The following is an 18,334-nucleotide window of genomic DNA, read 5'->3' on the forward strand; positions in this document are numbered from 1 at the left end:
CTACCTTGCCAGCCACCACCCATGCTCTATCCGTCACCCACATAGCTGTGGTGATGTGGTATGGAGCCCTACTGTCCCTGTACATGCATCAGAGCCTTCTAAGAGCCTACTATAGCAGCCTCCAGAGCAACTGCTGCATCTTCCTATGGAAGGATTAACCATCTGTGAGCAAACCCTAGTTGCCCTGCTAGGTAATAATGAAAAAAGTTTGATACCGCCATCCCCTCCTTGTTTCCTTGGTTGCTGTAACACCTGTAATTTATGCCTGGGGTTTCTCCCATTCCACAAGAAGGCAGAAACTAGACTGTCAATGTTCCAGAATATATATTTTGGAATTCACACGGTTGAATTGCGAAATATATACAGGAATAGGGGTAGGAATTTCATCTTTAGTAGGTTTACTTTCCCAATAGGTGTTAGGGGTAGATTCTGCCAAGTCTGCAGTCTACATTTCATTGTGTGTAGCAGCAGGGTAACATTTAAGGTAATGAAGTCCGAAACTGAACTAGAAATATGGATGCCTAAGTATTTGACTTTCTCTACCTGTTGTAATGGGCAATTAACTGCAACCCTGCAAGACGGAGAGGGGATTTTTTAGTGGGAGAATTTGGGATTTGCTCCAATTTACCTTCAGGTCAGCGAAACCAGCAAAGCAGTTCAAAATGGACAAAGCGGCTTCCAGGGATGCATCAGGGTCATGCAGAAATAATACCTTGTCTTTAGCACACTGTGCCGTCTTTTCTGTCAGTCTTCTACCCTGAATACCCTGCACCCCTGACGAGGCTCTCAGAGCCACAGCCAGAGGTTCAATTAACAGGGCAAAGAGTCCGGGGGACATGGGATAACCTTGTTGGGTGCTCCCCGTCTTACCGGGAAAAATTCGGAGAGCAGGCCGTTAAGTTTAATGGCTGCATTAGGGCTATGGTATAACATTTTTATCCACTGCCTTAACTTAGGGCCAAACCCATATGCCTCTAACACTAATGCCATATACTGCCAGTCCACCGAATCAAGGGCCTTTTCCAGGTCTAGAAAAACAAGAACACCTCCTTTGGATATATATGTTCTTAAATGTCGCAGGTTGATGTCAGTGACTTTTTTTGGCATGAAGCCTGTTTGGTCAAGGGAAATTAAGTGCTCCAAGACAGGCATGAGTCTATTCGTTAACAATTTTGTGTATTTTAAAATCCAAATTAAGTAGCAGGAACATTGAATGGAATCCTTGTCAGGCTTTGCTAGCAACACTATTTGTGCCTCCATAGAAAGAGGGGGGAAGGGAGCCAGTCTCAAAACACTAATTGTACAACTTAGGTAATCTTGGTGAAAGAACCTCAGCATAGTGTTTATACCACTCGTTCGGAAGTCCATTCGGACCTGGTGCTTTTTCAACTAAGAAAGGAGCCTATTGCACTAGTCACCTCCTCCTACCTAAAGAAAGCATCTAAAGTCTCCCTAACCTCTTCGGGCACAGTAGGCAAGTTCAGGGGGTCTAAAACCACCAATAGATCTGTTGCATCATAATGGGGTATAGGCGAGTAGAGGTCTCTATGAAAGGAAACAAATGTTTGTAACACATCTTCCCTGTTAGTAAGCAACAGTCTTGATTGGGAGGAAATGCAAAGGATCACTGTCTGGGATGTATCTTTAGCCATCAATAATGCTAACATCTTCCCATTTTTATCCCCTTGTTCAAAAATCCATTCCGCTCTCTGACGCAAGGAGCAGTGGGGAAGGCGTAACAGCGTGCGTGTTTGCGCATTCTCATTCTTTGTCCTGCAGGGTTGCCAACGTGTGGTTTTGTTCTGCCCTCATTGCTTTAGGTGCTGATATATAAATCCCCCTAGAAGTAGCCTTAAACGCATCCCATTCAATTTGACCCGTAATTGACCCTTCAATAGTTTGCCAGAACGATTCTAAGTGTGGTGTAAAGATCTCCTCTACAACAGACTCTCCTTCCCAGCCAGGTGACAATCGCCAAGACCTTCTAGAACCACGGTCTCCAGTTTGTAGGATAATCTGCATAGGGGTATGATCAGATACACCCCTAGGGAGATATGTAGCATCAGACACCATAGATCGGAGAGTCTCATTGGCAAACGCCATGTATATTCTGGATGAGGAGGTAAACACTGGAGACAAATACGAATAACACCTGTCCATGGGATGTTTCCACCTCCATAATACAGTGAATCCAGCAGCCTCAGCCCACTAAGATAAATCTTGGTTAGGTGTTCGATGTGGATTAGAGGTATCGAGGGTGTAGTCTAGGATATTGTTAAAGTCACCCGCGATCAATAACTTAAAAGGGGAAAGAGGTGCTAGCTTTCCCAATATTTCATAAAAAATGACACTGGAGAATGGCAGAGGAATGTATACATTTTACCAATGCCAAGCAATGCGCATGAACTTCAATAATCGCCACCACATATTGACCCCCAGGGTCTGTAATCACTGTGTCAATAGAACAGGGTAGAGACTTGTGTAGAAAAATTAAGACCCCCTCTGGCATAAGAGAATGTGGCATGTATGGCTCGTTGAATCCAGGGGCAATGCATAGCCAGTATTTTATTTCCTATCAAGTGAGTCTCCTGTAAAATATAATTTGAGAGCAATGGGACTGAATATACTTCAACACCAGAGCCCATTTATATTTAGAATTGAGACCCCTGACATTCCAAGAAAGGACATTAATGCTCAAAGACATATCTGTAATTCCAAAAATAACCACTAGATCGGAGCCCATCGCCGCTAAGGAAGCCCAGAGCCATAAAGTGCCAGAAACGGTGCCGAAGCATAGACGTACAATAATACACAAATCTTTTACAAGAACTTGTATTTCTGAAAGAGCCTTTCCCCTACGCATAGGGGAAATAAGAGTGTACAAAACATGAATGCACAACTCTCCAATGGCATATCAAAAAAAAAAAAAATAATAATAAATCACACAAAATAAACCTCAACTTAGAAAATCCCAACAGAAAAATTGTGGTTCCGTCTCACCAGCATAAGAACTTGATGTACCAAAAAACTCACTGGAGGACTTAATCCCCAAACACTCCCAACTACTCCACTGAGGAGTTAACTGCATGTACTCCACAGAAAGAAGAGGGAGAATTCAAAGTTCTGAGGTCCCATTCCACAGACAAGGACTCCTGTGGAGAACTCCGGACCCGACATAATGGTGTATGTCAGGAGCTATAAGTAAGCTTTATTATATGGGTATATTGCACATGTAAAGAAGGTTAGTCATGATTAAAAATATAGAGAGACTAGCCGAGTCCGCAGGACTCCTCCGGATGGTATTCACTTCCTCAAACGGATAATCAAAAAGGGCATAGTCATAGACAGGGATACCTCCATGTATTGGAGAAAATCAAGCTAGGGTATCCAACCATTCAGAAGGATCGGATGGGGAGTCAAAAACATTTCACCGATCCCATATGCTCCACACGCAGCTTGCTAGGGTATAACATTCCGTAGGTAAGCCCCTTTTCTCGCAGCCATTTCTTGACCTCCACAAAAGAACGCCGTCGCCTCTGGAGCTCAGGGGAGTAATCGGGGAAGAAATGCAGGGTGGTGTTCTAGCTTCAGCGAGAATGAGGTCTTGGTCCTGATGGTTGAGAAAACGTACCAGGAATGTCTGGGTGGTGCTCCTTGTGGTCTGGAACCCATCGGGACTCTGTGGGCACGCTCCACTATATACGCTGAGGACACTTGTGTCAGTTTGACCCCCTATGGAGTTGTAATTCTTCTGACACTGCTGGTAACAAAATTAAGTACCTGTAGCAGAGAAAGAGATTATACCCCCATGGACTGCCCATAGCCATAGCCAGATTATTTTGCTGCCTAATGTCCTACTCCTGTAGGGGGCAGTAAAACCCAATGGTCATGAAGATCAGAAGCTGTGTTCGTCAATGAACATCAGAGAAATGGATTTTACGGTAATTCAAAAATCCCATTTTTTTTTAGCTTTCGATGGAGTGGAAAGGGATTAGAGGGCTTGTCAGATTTTATTGTTGTCTATGCCCCCATTAGGGAGATCCACCCTCTCCATTTGTCCTGTTTACCATTATCATTGAAAGTGAAAGTAAAATAAAATTCCAATTTTTGAGTTGTCCCCAGAAAGGTAATATAGAAGAAATCTTCTAGCAGGGACACTAGTTCTGGTGACCTGGGGGGTCCCCAAGGAATTTCCTACATTTGCTGGGGTTTCCTCTCACTTTCTGTTGGCTATGGGACAGGACGTGAAGGTAAATCTCTGCAATAGAATACAGATGGCTAAAACAAATCTGACAGAGGTAACCCTTCCTTGCTCTATTCAAAATGAAAAAAAAAAAAAAAAAGATTTGCCTATAGTTCTGCATAAAGCTGCACGATTCTGTCAAAAATGAATCACAATTTTTTGGCTTAGAATGAAGATCAGGATTCTCTCACGTTTCCCAAAATCTGCCACTGGGACCACACTTATGTTAAAGCGGACCGCCCCCGGCGTTTAAAGAGAATACTGGGGTTATGGCAGCTATCTACTGCCATAACCTTGGTATTAAACGTTAAAGTACCGACGTAAATACACGGTGGGCGGTCCGTAAATGGTGCACTGCAGGCCTAACGCAATGGCACCCAGACCTGTTTTATGCCCTGGCCCGTACCCACCATAACATTGTGATGAGGTAGGTTGTGGTGCTTTGTGTAAAAAAAAAAAAAGGATATCCTGTATTTTATGCAACACAGTCACCGCACACTTCACTGCATGTCATTGTACATTAACTTAATTGAAACATCATCTTGTAATGTGACACTTCCAAAAAAAAGTGGGAGAAATTTGTGTGTGTGTGTATATTATATAATAATAATTAATGAAATTATTATTCTCATATTATTATATTCATACATACATATATATATATATATATATATATATATATATATATATATATATATATAATTATAATAAATACTATAATGAAAATAATTTCATTTATTATTATCATTCTTATTTTGAATGGAGAAAAAAAAATGGATATAGGTAGGTAGATATATAATTCATTATAATATACATTTAATTATTTATTTTTTAGGGATTACATTTTCTGCACATAAAACTGCCTTTTCAGCAGTTTGACTTGTGAATATAATAATAATAAATACAATTATTATTTGTATTATAGTATTTATTACATTATTTCATATATAATTAAGTAAATATAATGAAAACAATCATTTCATTTATTATTATTATATATAATATATATTGCCCCCAGAATGGCCGATATTCAGGATGGAGATCGTATAGGGGGGTGAATCGAGATCACGATCCTAAAATGATTAATCTTGCAGCTCTAGTTCTACATTAACGTTTACAATAACCTGGTTACGTGACTCATTTGCATAAATGATTACATGCTGTAAATTAAGTCCAATTCATCAAAATAAAAATAAAGAACGATTATGTATTTACCTCAAAATAAAAAATGTGCCGGTAATATAGTTTAAAAACCCTGCGGTAAGCTCTTAAGTCCAATTCACAGAAGGAGCAGAGGGAAAAAAACTAGGGTTTTGCTGGTGGTATCACATGTGGTATTTGGGTGTTTGTCAAATATCAGCCGCATCGTTAACAATGGATGACTCCTCAGCTGCATGTAAAAATTGGCATGGGGTTCCCCCAAAATCCATACCAGACCCTTGCAGCCCAGCAGGTCAGTCCCCCTGCCCTTCCCCCCTCCTGAAAGGCTACATACCCTCAACATAGGGGGGTACTTTGGGGCTCTACCCCCCCCCCCACCTTTAAAGCACCTTGTCTCAATGTTGATGGGGACAAGGGCCTCATCCCCACAACCCTGGGCAGTGGTTGTGGGGGTCTCCAGGCAGGCCCCAGCTCCCACATGTGAATGAGTATGGGGTACACATAGTACCCATTCACCAAAAAAGTGTCAAAAATTAATAAAAACAGACAGTTTTTGACAATTCCTTTATTAAAAATAGTGTCCCCCTGATGTAAATCCATCATCCATCACGCTGCCCTCTGCACCGCCGACCTGAAAAAGAAAAAACAGCTAAACCGTCGAATGCCTGCCATGCCGTTTGACAGTTCTTATAAAGGGGAGTTTGGGGTTACGCACCACCTCCCTTGTGACGTCACCTACCCAGCATACACCGGTCTGTGACGTCAAAAGGGGGTCGGTTCCATCAGGTGATGTTACCTATGTAAGAACTGTCAAACGGCAAGCCAGACATTCGGCGGTTTGCTTTACTAGACGGAGGAGCTTTTTTTTTTTTTTTTCTTTTTCGGTGCTGCGGGCGGTGTGATTGACAATGGATTTACATCAGGGACATTGTTTTTTTGTTTTTTTAATAAAGGATTTGTCAAAAACTGTCTGTTTTTATTACTTTTTGACACTTTTTTTTTGGTGAATGGGTAGGGGTACGATATACCTCATTCACATGGGGGTCCTTGCGTTCCTGACCTGCAGTTTTTTTTTAAATTTTGGTGTGGGGTTCCCACTAAAATCCATACCAGACCCAAAGGGCATGGTATACATTGGGGGCGGGACCCCACACTGTATATTTTCTAATTGTCAGCATGTTTTTTTTACATTCAGTTGTCAGTGGGCGAACCCGCTAACAGCTGATGAGTCATCCCTAGTTAAGGATATGGTGGCCGGCTTTCCTTAGACAAGAAAGAATGACCGCACTTCTGATGGATTTTCAAGTAGAGGAGTATCTTTATTCCACATCAACCAAATGGCAGGTACAGGTACACACTGTGATTGCAGGACAATAGGTGGACGCGTTTCCTGCAATCACAGTGTGTACCTGTACCTGCCATTTGGTTGATGTGGAATAAAGATACTCCTCTACTTGAAAATCCATCAGAAGTGCGGTCATTCTTTCTTGTCTGAAGCTATCCTGGATTGCGGATCCGACCGGCACCTGATCCTAGCCTCACCTGGAGCGGTCTACCCTGTTTGGATTTTGCTTACTCGGCCGGCTTTCCTTAGCCACTAGCTATTTGTCAAAAACAGAGTGGGGGTCCCCCCGACCCCCCACTCTGTTTTTTTTTACAAATACTGCATGTGATCCCGCCAGCAAAACCCTATTGGTAAATATTGCATTTATTCAAGAAAAAAAGGATTAACAGGCATGTACACAGGGATCAAATAGACAATACAGCAATAGGAAGTTAACATTGGTATATACATGTTTTTAATGTGCATTATTTATTACAAGTTATCTTTATTGCTTTCATATAGAAAAAGTCCCCTTGTGAGTTTCCTCTGGTTTGATAATTTAGATTAGTATAAAGGCCCGTACACACTTGATTGAAATCGGACGAAATATCCTCAGATTTTTCTCTCTCTTGCTCAGCGTTCATAACCGTTTTTAGTTGACAGTGCATAAATGTTCATGAAATTTCTCGTCCGATATTTTTTTTTTGGGACATTTGTTCCTAGACTTCCGGGTCGTCAGCAACTTCAGATCATGCGCGGTCTTTCGTAGCCGATTTTTCGCAGAGGTACTGCATACACATTAAACGAAAATTGGTCGTCTGGGGACGGACGATAACAATTTTGGTGTTTGTCCCTCTGTTTTTTTTCATTGAAAATGTCTGCATCGGCTGCTGAAAGTTGTGTACACACTAGCCGCAAATCGTACGATTTTACCTCGGATGGGAATTTTTGGCAGATTCTCTACTAGTGTGTACCCCACTTTAGCTGTGTATTAATTACTACCCACTACATCCTTCCTTCTTCAGTTTTAAAGTTAGGTGAAAAGGAAAGCAGGTTACAGATATAGGATGAGAGAGTGAGACAAAGAAAAGGGGAGGGGGGGTGGTGTTAAACAGCCGGGAGGGATGTGAATGGGAGGGAGGTGCAGGGAGGATCGGTAGGTATGTGAAATGGTTAGGGTAGTGGTTTTTCTCCAAACATTCTTCTATATTCGTTGCTTTTCAGAGCAGGGCCCATCAGGTTTTTCCCCTTATCAGAAAGGAGAAACATTCCAGATCCCCCAAGTTTTATTGTATTTTCCCTGTTATGTTGAGCTGTTAGTATGAGATCTTCTATTTTATTAATTTCTTCAACTTTGTGCATACAGTCGCTAATAGTTATATTGCATGTTTTTTTGCTCTTTGTTCCTTTTGTGAATTGGACTTATGAGCTTACCGCATGGTTTTTCAACAATATTTACCGACACCTTTTTTATTTTGCGGTTAATACTGCATAATCCTTTTTTTTTTTTTTTTTTTTTTTTATGAATTTGACCTAATTTACCGCATGTGATAATTTATGCAGATGAGTCACGTGACCATGTTATCGCATGCGGTAAACGTTAATGAATTGACCCTACTGTCTGACACAAGACTTAAGTATATTAATGTCTAAAGTCTGACTGAGCAATCTCCTTCAGATGTACCATCAGATGTGTGGTACTTGCTTGTACCGGATTGATTATAAATTGAATTGATTGCTGGGAAGGCCCCTGGGCCACGTATGTTATGTATTAATCTGTCTAGGGGAGATTTCACAGAAATGACATAATGAGATTGTAATGCTTGTAGCCAGTATAACGTAAACCTGTTATGCATTTTAATATACAGGTATCAATTGCTGAGCTGTATCAAGTAATAGTCTTCCTGAGTCTTCAGGTACCTTTTAGTAGTTGTAGAGGCTGCCCCTATCTCCTAGGGCAGATGGCCTACTCATTTCATTTGTGCAATTTTTTTCTAGCAAAAAACTTAGGAATATGGTGATGTCTTTGGTTTTTATTTTACAGCTGCAAATCGAGGGTCTGACTAGGCATGGAGCCCATGGGAAGTATAGTGGTATTGTGCAGGCAGTCAGTCTGATTCTGAAAGAGGAAGGCTTGCCTGGGTTCTGGAAAGGACATGTCCCAGCACAGCTCCTCTCTGTCACCTATGGTGCTGTACAGGTGAGTTCACTTACCTCATTGTATTAATTAGGACTGGCTACAGCTGAATAAAAATGGGTGCCTTAATTCCAAGCTGCACTTTTTATTAGTGGGACATGCTTTATGGGGTTGATATCAAGTGTCTCTGATGCTGTCTTTTCATATTATGCAAAACAATTTCATAAAATATGTTTGAAGTTTTGTCACATTAAATGTGAGAGAAGGAAAGATTTTCTTTTACTTTCTTTCCCCATGGCAGGGGTTCTGAAGTACCGTAAGTGATGGGAAAGGTATCCAGTGGGCGCACACACACAGCAACAATACTTTAGATCCTTTGAAGTGTTTATTGCATATTACCCCTGTTTTATCAGAATATCGCTACCTATCAGATTCTGAAACCGGAGGTGACGTTCAGACGCGAAAACTTACTGCACATCCGCTATGTGTTCCAACGTGGTCACTATGTGTTCCAATAGCTTTCTTATGAGACAGAAAACAAAGCAGGAGAGGACATCTTCTTACACCCAAGCAACTCTTGAATTGCAGACAGATTTTAGCAGTAAACTCGCCTTATATACTGAAATAGACTATTTCACCATGACCAAGTGAAATAGTCTATTTCACTATATAATCAGTTTGTCGTTGAGCAGTGTGGGGTGGCTGTTGCCACCTTTATACCTGCAGGTTTCTCGCTATATATACTATATTACAATAATATTAGAAATGTAATACGGTTATTCAGTCTATAAGGTCAGTTTACTGCTAAAATAAATGTAAAATTCAAGACTTGCGTGGGTGTATGAAGATGTCCGCAGCTATTTCTGTTCTGTCACATTGGGAAAGCTATTGGAATGCATGGCGCATGCGCAGTAAGTTTTTCTCGTCCGAACATCACTTCCGGTTGCAGAATCTGATAGGTAGCGTTATTCTGATAGAACACCCCTCCTATTACCTGCATTTTAGGGAGAGATTCTACCACTTCCTACTCTATGCATACCAAATAAAAATAAACATTTTGGCTGAAGCTAGGGTTGTTAAAAGCCTGTATAAGTGGGGCTAGTCCTTCACTCTACTAGGAAAATAGGAAAAAGGTCTAAAGTACTGCATGCACAGCTTCAGACAGGAATCATGCTGGGTCCTAGAAATGACTCATTATTTTATGTCTGTGGCCAGCCAATGTTTTCTTGTGTTGGGATTCAACTTTCTCTCTGTCTCTTCTACCTACAGTTTGTGAGTTTTGAGGTCCTAACTGAAGGTATTCATACATCAACCTCCTTGGACACACGAGCACCCGCAGTTCACTTTGTGTGTGGAGGTCTGGCTGCCTGTTCAGCAACTCTCACTGTACAGCCCCTGGACACACTGAGGACACGCTTCGCTGCTCAGGGGGAACCCAAGGTAAGCAGGACTTCTCTTGAAAGGAATGCATGGCGGTTGTTTAAATATTTTCTTTATTTTTATGGTCTGGACGATAAAAAAAAAAAAAAAAAAAAAAAACCTTGGTAAAGGCTAACTCCACCTTTTCTCTTTTGTTCATTGATGGACACAGCTTCAGAACATCATAACGTTGGGTGTTATACTCTACCCCCTACAGAAGTAGGACACTAGACAGAAAAAAAGTCTGGCTACACCCATGGGCAGTCCCAGGGGGTATACTCCCTCTCTCTGCTATAGGCACTCAGTTTTTTTTCTGCCTAGTCAGAAGTAAGGACCTAGTTCCTTGCTGGGATCTTTGGTCCTGGCAATTTTTTATTTTTAGATAGAAATTTTTTTCTCCTGGTTTTTCCCTGTGTGATCTACAATCAACTGCCGGACTAGGAGACAGGCTGGATAATCTGGATCCAATGGTCACCCCAGTCTGGCCAGCGAGTGCGCGCGGACCTCAGCTCTGATAGGTTGGCAGCCAAATAGCCCCACTGGGCAGGGGCTGGCCTGCGAGATAAACGCCTCGCAAGGTTGCATGCGCTCGAATTGCAGCCTTTCTGCTTAATGACAGCCCCCCCATTTGGATGGAGAGGGGTTCTGTCTGGAACTGTGCCTGCCTGGTTCCTGGTATGGTGATTAGCTGTCCCCCCCCCCCCTCTCCCCCTGGAGGGTTTTGGGGTGGATGTGGGCCCCTCCTTGGGATGGTCGGACCCCAGGGTTCCCCGCCTTCCCATCTGGCACCCCCCCCCCTTGGCATGTGTCCCCCATTCAACCCCCCCTTCACATATGTTAGGGCTGTTTTGGTGGTCTGATGGGCTGAGAGCAGGGTGCTATGCTGGCGATGGGTGGGTGGGGGGGGGGTGCGCCGCTGGCGCCCAGGCTATACTCGGGGGGGGGTTTGTACCTGTTAGGGGTTTCTGCCAGGGCCCCTGCCTGGGTCTGTCCTTGAGGCCTGGGTTCCTGTAAGCCTCAGGATGCCGCATTTTTTTGTATCCTGTGTGTTTCTATACACCGCAACCATGTTTGTGAAGACCAGCAGCCATTTTGCGGTGTTTTGCCATTGAAAATAGCGGCGGCCATGACAGTGAAGCCCCGTGGGCGGCGATTTCAGCAGTGAGAGCCCCTCCTCATCCCCTGGTGCTGGCTCCTGGATCCTTTCACTTCCTGATCGCTGCGCGTGGAGTGCAGAATTACCTCATGGCTGCAGGTGCCTGTTGCTGCTGACGATCGCTTGGTGCTTTGTGCCTGGTGACCAGGTGGTGCTGCCAGCACGGTGGGGGTTGTCCCTTTGCAGTGTTTTACACTTTTTGTGGGGTCCCCCTGGTGACTCATGGAGTCTTTTGGAGCACATCTCCCCACCTGATTCCCTCTCTTGAGGCTGCGGGCCCTCCGGGTCCCAACCATTCATCGATGCACTGAAGGCAGCCCTGGAGTCCTTTGTGTCACAGGTGGAGGTGGTTTATTGGAGACAGGCTAGCAAAAAGTGTGCCCCTCCTTCCCTTGCCTCATCTCTCATCAGATCCTAAATCTGATTCGGCCGCCGCAAAAGTGGGTCACCCTGCTGGGTCTGTGACCACACGCCCGGAATCTTCTGATAGTGAGGATGATTCCTCTATGTCTGCAACTGCGCATGAAAAGGCGCTGGTGGAAGCACTGATTGTATCTGTGCGTGAGACCTTGAAGATGGAGAATGCAGCTGCTTCGGAGGCGCAGGTTCCCTTTGGCACTCACAAGCCATCCAGAGCAGCAAAGGTGTTTTCTTTCCCCGCCTATTTTGACAGAATTGTCGCTAAAGAGTGGAGACGACCAAAGCGTCCCCCGTGGGGTCCCTAAGCGCTTTACTAGGCGTTACCCCTATGAGGAGTTCCTTTTTAAGAAGTGGACTGTTCCACCGGTGGTGAATCCTCCGGTTTCCAGGTTGAACAAGACAACCATGATTCCGGTTGAAGAGTCCCCGCCCTTTAAGGATCCGGCTGACAGGAAGGCGGAGGCTGTGGCCCGCAATATGTACACTCTGGCTGGTTTGACACTGAGACTGGTATTCACCATTGCCCTGGTGTCGCAAACTCTGACCGAGTGGGGTAAGCTTTTACGCCGTGACCTGGTGGGAGGACAGCTCCCCCCTGCCTTTGCTGAGCTGGCAGACCAGCTGGTCTGGGGCTGCAGTTTATCTGTAATTCTTCCCCTAGCGGCTCCCCTAGTGGCTCAGCTGTCTGTTTTGGTAGTGGTCCTTGGGCGTGTCTTTTGGTTCAAATGCTGGTCTGCGCCCTCATTCATATGGGGACTGGGGAGATGTCTTTGCTGGTTTCTGAACCCGTGGACTTCCCTGGTACAAGACAAGTGGGTCCACAAAGTAATTCGCCTGGCTACAAGATCCATTTTCACTCTTGTCCCTCGGCAAAGTTCTTCCCTTCCAACTTGAGCCTGTCCCCGGACTGCCTACAGGGCCTGTTTGGGGTGGTTAAGACCTGTTACATCAAGGGGTGATTGTCCCAGTTCCGATTTTCGAAACGTTTTCAGGGTTTTTACTTAAACCTATCCCCTAAATGAAATATAACCGCGCTAGTGTAATAAATGTGAACCTAATATAGAGCTGCAGCTTCCAGTGTGATATCACCAAAGAGCAAATAATATAAAACAAGCTGCGGTAAGTGAAAAAAAACTATAATGATAATGTAATCATAGTGCAAAAATGAATTACTAAAATAAATTGCTGCAATAGTGAATATTGATAGTGATTAAACTGTAAACTAGATAAAGGTCTCTCATAGTCCAAATGTTCCCAGAGTATCCATGAAGAATGTGAATCAATCACCAAAACTGCTGTGTCCACTACCAGTAATATGATCTGCTTACCAGATACTAATATACATAAGCCTGTATATATGGAGTCTCTCAGCTCTCTCGACCCTCTGATGTTACTTGAAAAGCAGTAAGGGAAGTCCGGGAACCCCAGATTTGAGGATATACCTCCAGTCAGGTCAGAATATCAAATGGTCCCAGACAGAGATACCAGTGCCAGCTCTCAACAGCCACCATACATCGTCATCACCATATGTAAAGAAATGAATGGCTCCATAGTGTAAAACCGCAGATAAGATTTTTTATGAAATAGAAATACACTTACACAAATGCAGAGTATATGTAAAAACGAGCCGCCGGTCATCTCTTCCGCATGTCCTCTCCTCTAACACACCGGTGACATCAGCACGGTGACGTCAGCACCTCTTAGGTGATTGTCCCAGTTCCGACTTCTTTTTCAGGATTTTTACTCAAACCGGTCTACAGTTCCCAGGAAGGAAGGCAAAGTGCATCCAATCCTGGACCTCAAGGTGCTGAACTGCTTGGTGCGGGTGCAGAAGTTCAGAATGGAGTCCATTCGCACGGTAGTGGCATCCCTGCATCAGGGGGATTTCCCCACCTCTATCGGCATCAAGCATGCTTACCTTCCCATTCCAATATGTGCCAGTCACCAGCGCTTCCTCCGCTTTGCCGTGGGAGAGGAGCGTTATCAGTTTGTGCCGTTACCTTTGGTCTCGCCTCTGCTCCTTGGGTCTTCACAAAAGTCTTCGCTCTGGTGCTAGCTTTGCTACGCCAACGGGGGATCGCGGTACTGGGCTACTTGGACGATCTCCTGAGAGCGGAGTCTCCTGTTCTGGAGGAAAACCTGGGGATCACCTTACAAACCCTGTGGGAGTTTGGATGGATTCTGAATTTTCAGAAGTCTGCCCTGGTTCCGTCCACAAAGCTGGACTATCTGGGCATGACTCTGGACTTGGCCTTAGCCAGAGTGCTCCTTCCTCTGGACAAACTCCAGAGATTGCAGGCTGCAATTAGTCTCCTGCTATCCAACAGATTGTCATCCCTCCGGACTTGCATGCGGGTACTGAGCCTAATAGTGTCTACCTTCGAGGCAGTTCTATTTGCACAGTTCCATATGAGGTCCCTGCAAAGGAAGATTCTGGCCAAAAGAGATATGACTCCGCAGTCTCTGGACAATCAAATCCGGCTGAGTCAGGGAACAAAGGAGTCCCTGATATGGTGACTTCAATCTCCGGCTCTTCGGCTGGGCAAATCCTTCCTCCCCTTGTTTTGGACTGTGGTCACCACAGATGCCAGCCTGTCCGGCTGGGGAGGCTTCCTCGGCAAGCATTCTGCTCAGGGGATCTGGACGCTGCAAGAGTCCAGACTACCAATCAGTGTCTTGGAACGCTGAGCGATCCGACTATGTCTGCACCATTGGACGGATCATCTTCAAGGTTGTCCAGTGTGCATTCAATTGAACAATGCCACGGCCGTGGCTTATGTCAATCACCAAGGGGGCACAAGAAGTGTCCTGTGGGTCTGGAGGTAGCCGGCATTCTAAGATGGGAAGATTGGTTTGTTCTAGCCCTCTCCGCCATACACATTCCCGGGGTGGAAAACTGGCAGGCGGATTACCTCAGTCGGTAGACGTTGGACCAAGGGGAGTGGTCCCTTCATTCGGAGGTGTTTCATCAGTTATGTCTCCGGTGGGGTATCCCTGAGGTGGATCTGTTGATTTCTCGGCTCAACAGAGAGGTTCAGAGGTTTGTGGCTGGTCAAGGGATCTTCTGGCGGATGCCACAGACGCGCTGGTGGCCCTTTGGGGTCAGTATCGTCTGATTTACGCCTTCCTCCTCTTAAGGACTTCTACGTAGGATCCAGGCAGAAGGGATTCCGTTCATCTTAGTGGCTGCGGACAGGCCTCGCCGTGCTTCGTACGCTAATCTGGTGCGGCTGGTCGCCGACGTTCCTTGGATGCTTCCTCTCAGGTGCAAATGGGGGAAGGCCTTTTGAGAGTTAAAACAGGCAGTGAGGAAACTACAAATTGCTGCCTGCCAATTGCCCTGCGTAAAGCAATCACTTTTCAGAAGGACAGCAAGGGCTATTGCATGTCTCAATGAGACCTAAGAGCCAATCAGGTGAGCTGAATACATGTGGGCTGACAGAGATCATACTAACAGGGGTGGAGAGCAGAGTGGGGTGTGGGCGTTAAGCTGTATTTCTTAATTGCAGCAGAGAAAAGTCAGGTTACCAGCCTGAATCTGGCAGGGCTGTGTACATTTATTTCACAATATTTTTATTAAATAAAGACAAACTCACAAAACAGTGAACAGATGCCAAGGCCAGTGGCGAAAGTGATTTGAGAATGATGGCATATATATACCACAGACTAATAGGCCTCTTTATATGGTATAACTAGTACCTACAAAGAAAGAAGTAAGGTAACCAGGTGAGGATGCCTTGGTACCTTTTACAGTCAATTAGGATAATAACGAACCATGTAGTTCTGGTTGATCAAAGCTTAGAGAGTACGCTAAGCAAACAGTCTTTCAGAAATAATTATGTAACAAATACCATGCAATACCGGAGCTTGACTTACACTTTATTACCAAAAGTATTGAGACACCTGCTTTTACACACACATGAACTTTAATGGCATCCCAGTCTTAGTCTGTAGGGTTCAATATTGAGTTGGCCCACCCTTTGTAGCTATAACCGCTTCAACTCTTCTGGGAAGGCTGTCCACAAGGTTTAGGGCTGTGTCTATAGGAATGACTGTCCATTCTTCCAGAAGCGCACTTTTTAGGTCAGGCACTAATATGGATGAGAAGGCCTGGCTTGCAGTCTCAACTCTAATTCATCCCAAATGTATACTATTTGGTTGAGGTTGGGACTCTGTGCAGGCCAGTCAAGTTGCTCCAACAGCACACTGGCATCTGGTGTTAAAAAAACAAAAATAAGAAGCAAAAAAAAGGAACAAGAGGGGAGAGTAAGGCCTCATGTACACTATGCTGATAAACTGAAGTTTAGGAGCATTTCAGTGTTTTTTTCAGCAGCCCCTGAACCCTCTTCTATGTTATCTTATGTGTACATGTATACTCAGTAGTGTATAGTAGTTTTAGAGGCAGTTGAGGTTACAGGCATTTTTTTTAAAGCAGAAAAATTTAGTTCAAAACTGTGTAGTTTACTAGCATTTTAAACGTCAAACGCCTGTAATCGTGGTAAACTGTGTTTTATAAGCATTTTTTGAGGAACAAAATTTCTGATACTTTTTGAACATATTAAAATTTTGAAAAAACACAAATTTCCCCACATGTTGTTGCCTGCAAATGAGTCCAGTAGTGAAAAACTCTGGTCCTGCATTTTTCACATTTCAAGTGCTTAAGCCGTACATGGAAAGGCATGCAATAACACATGGCTATGAATAAGGGTTTTTACCGAACGCGTAAGCTGCTGTAACTTGTACACTGTACCCTTTATCAATAAAGTACCTTTATCGGAAGATGAGTTGCTGGCTCTTCACCTCATACCCTCATGCTGTTTAAAGTGCCAGGAAGACACCCGACACCCTGAGCTTTGGAGCACCATTATTCTGAATACAGGGGGGAATCAACCTAGGCATATATCTTTTATGCAATAACACAGACCAATATTGATATGGGTGCATTGCAGTAATGCATGATCTGCATTTTTTTTTTTTGTCTTATTGGTTACTATGAACAGCTGCACCAGATTCTGTGTTCACTAGTTTTAGTAAATCTCACACAGCGAGTCTATAATTTTATTTATTAAAGGAATCCTGAAATAGACCTGTCAGTACTGACCTTCTTCTAAAAATGCTTGTTGCCTGGCTTTGGTACTTTGAAAGACAATCCTGCAACAAGAACACACAAAAAGTCAGAATTAAAGCGTAACTCCACTTTTGTTGGAAAAAAAAAAAAAACATTCCCCTCTGGTTGATCATTGTACATTACAAGGATTTAAACAAACTTTTGTTGCAGATTCCTACCTTTTGTTATTCTGAAGAAATCATTGTTTGTTCCACTGAGTGGGTCAAATGGGAGTGGTTTCATAAATATATGTCAGCTGTGGCAGCTGCAGGGCTCTAATGAGGGAAGCTTCTGTGCCTGCATCCCTTTAGATGGGTTCCTATTGGGAGTATCTCACCAAAAATGACATTTTTGTTGCAGGGGATGCTAGAAATGTGACTTGTATCTTAGACCGACTTCTGGGAAAATTGGTGAGCCAATCACACAAGCAGGAAATTATGTTTCTGGGGTGTGGTCAGTGCACATTCTGTGTACTGAACAGCTCCATGTAGCCATATTGCATTGCATTTTCAGAAAATTACAACAGCTGCAGATTGAAAAGTAAATGTAATTTTTAATATTCAATTACAATAAGATTTGTGTCGCAATTGTATGCACTATATTGTTTTTTCTTTATTTGCTATTTTTTTCCCCACGAAAGTGGAGTTACCCTTTAAAACTGACCTGATCTGAATACTTATACAGTGGGACTTAGAAAGTACTGAAGCCTCTATTTCAAAACATTTTGCAAAGCTGCCTACCTAACTACAGGTTAGAACAGATGAGATCACTTTCCTTTAGCTGATGTGTGATGAATGCAAAATGTTTCTGAGCATAAAAATTCTAAATGTGAAACCCTACAATGGATGTATAGGATATATGTGTATGTTAGGAATAGTGTCTCTTTTCAGTCCATTTGTTTGGGAAGAACTGTTCTGTGTACAAAATGCGAAGCACATCTAATTTACTGTTTCTTTCCAAGGTGTATAGAACACTCCGCCATGCCATTGTCACTATTTTGAAGACAGAAGGATTTCTGACATTTTACCGAGGGCTCAGTCCTACTCTATTAGCAGTGTTTCCATATGCCGGCCTTCAGTTCTCTTCCTATAATTGGTTGCAAAGAGTTTGGGATGCTGGCTCGTCACCAGACCATGATGGAAGAGGTGCTGAAAACTGTATTCACAAGTAATTTTTTGTTTGTATATGAATATACAGTATAATTATGCAGTGTGGGTATGTATGGATATGTGTGTATATGTAAATAATATATATATGTGTGTGTGTGTATAGCTGTATTTACTCAGTGCAACTTATAACATCCAAGTGAAAGATATAACACCAACATGTCAGAAAACAATAAAAAAAATCAAAAACTGAATCACTGA

The 18,334-nt window shown here is 43.5% G+C and overlaps 1 protein-coding gene across 1 annotated transcript in view; it reads left to right on the forward strand.

The window, feature by feature from the left end:
• Nucleotides 1-18,334, forward strand: part of MIF4GD (MIF4G domain containing) — a 165,842-nt gene that overhangs the window by 34,431 nt on the left and 113,077 nt on the right. Inside the window, exons 3-5 of the mRNA XM_082271914.1 lie at nucleotides 8,773-8,928; nucleotides 10,135-10,305; nucleotides 17,929-18,112. Of these exons, the coding sequence (XP_082128040.1) occupies nucleotides 8,773-8,928; nucleotides 10,135-10,305; nucleotides 17,929-18,112 (511 nt within the window). The remainder of the gene's footprint in view (nucleotides 1-8,772; nucleotides 8,929-10,134; nucleotides 10,306-17,928; nucleotides 18,113-18,334) is intronic.

Source organism: Pelophylax lessonae, assembly GCF_965119305.1.
Source record: "Pelophylax lessonae genome assembly, chromosome: 11".
In the NCBI taxonomy this organism is placed as follows: Eukaryota; Metazoa; Chordata; class Amphibia; order Anura; family Ranidae; genus Pelophylax; species Pelophylax lessonae.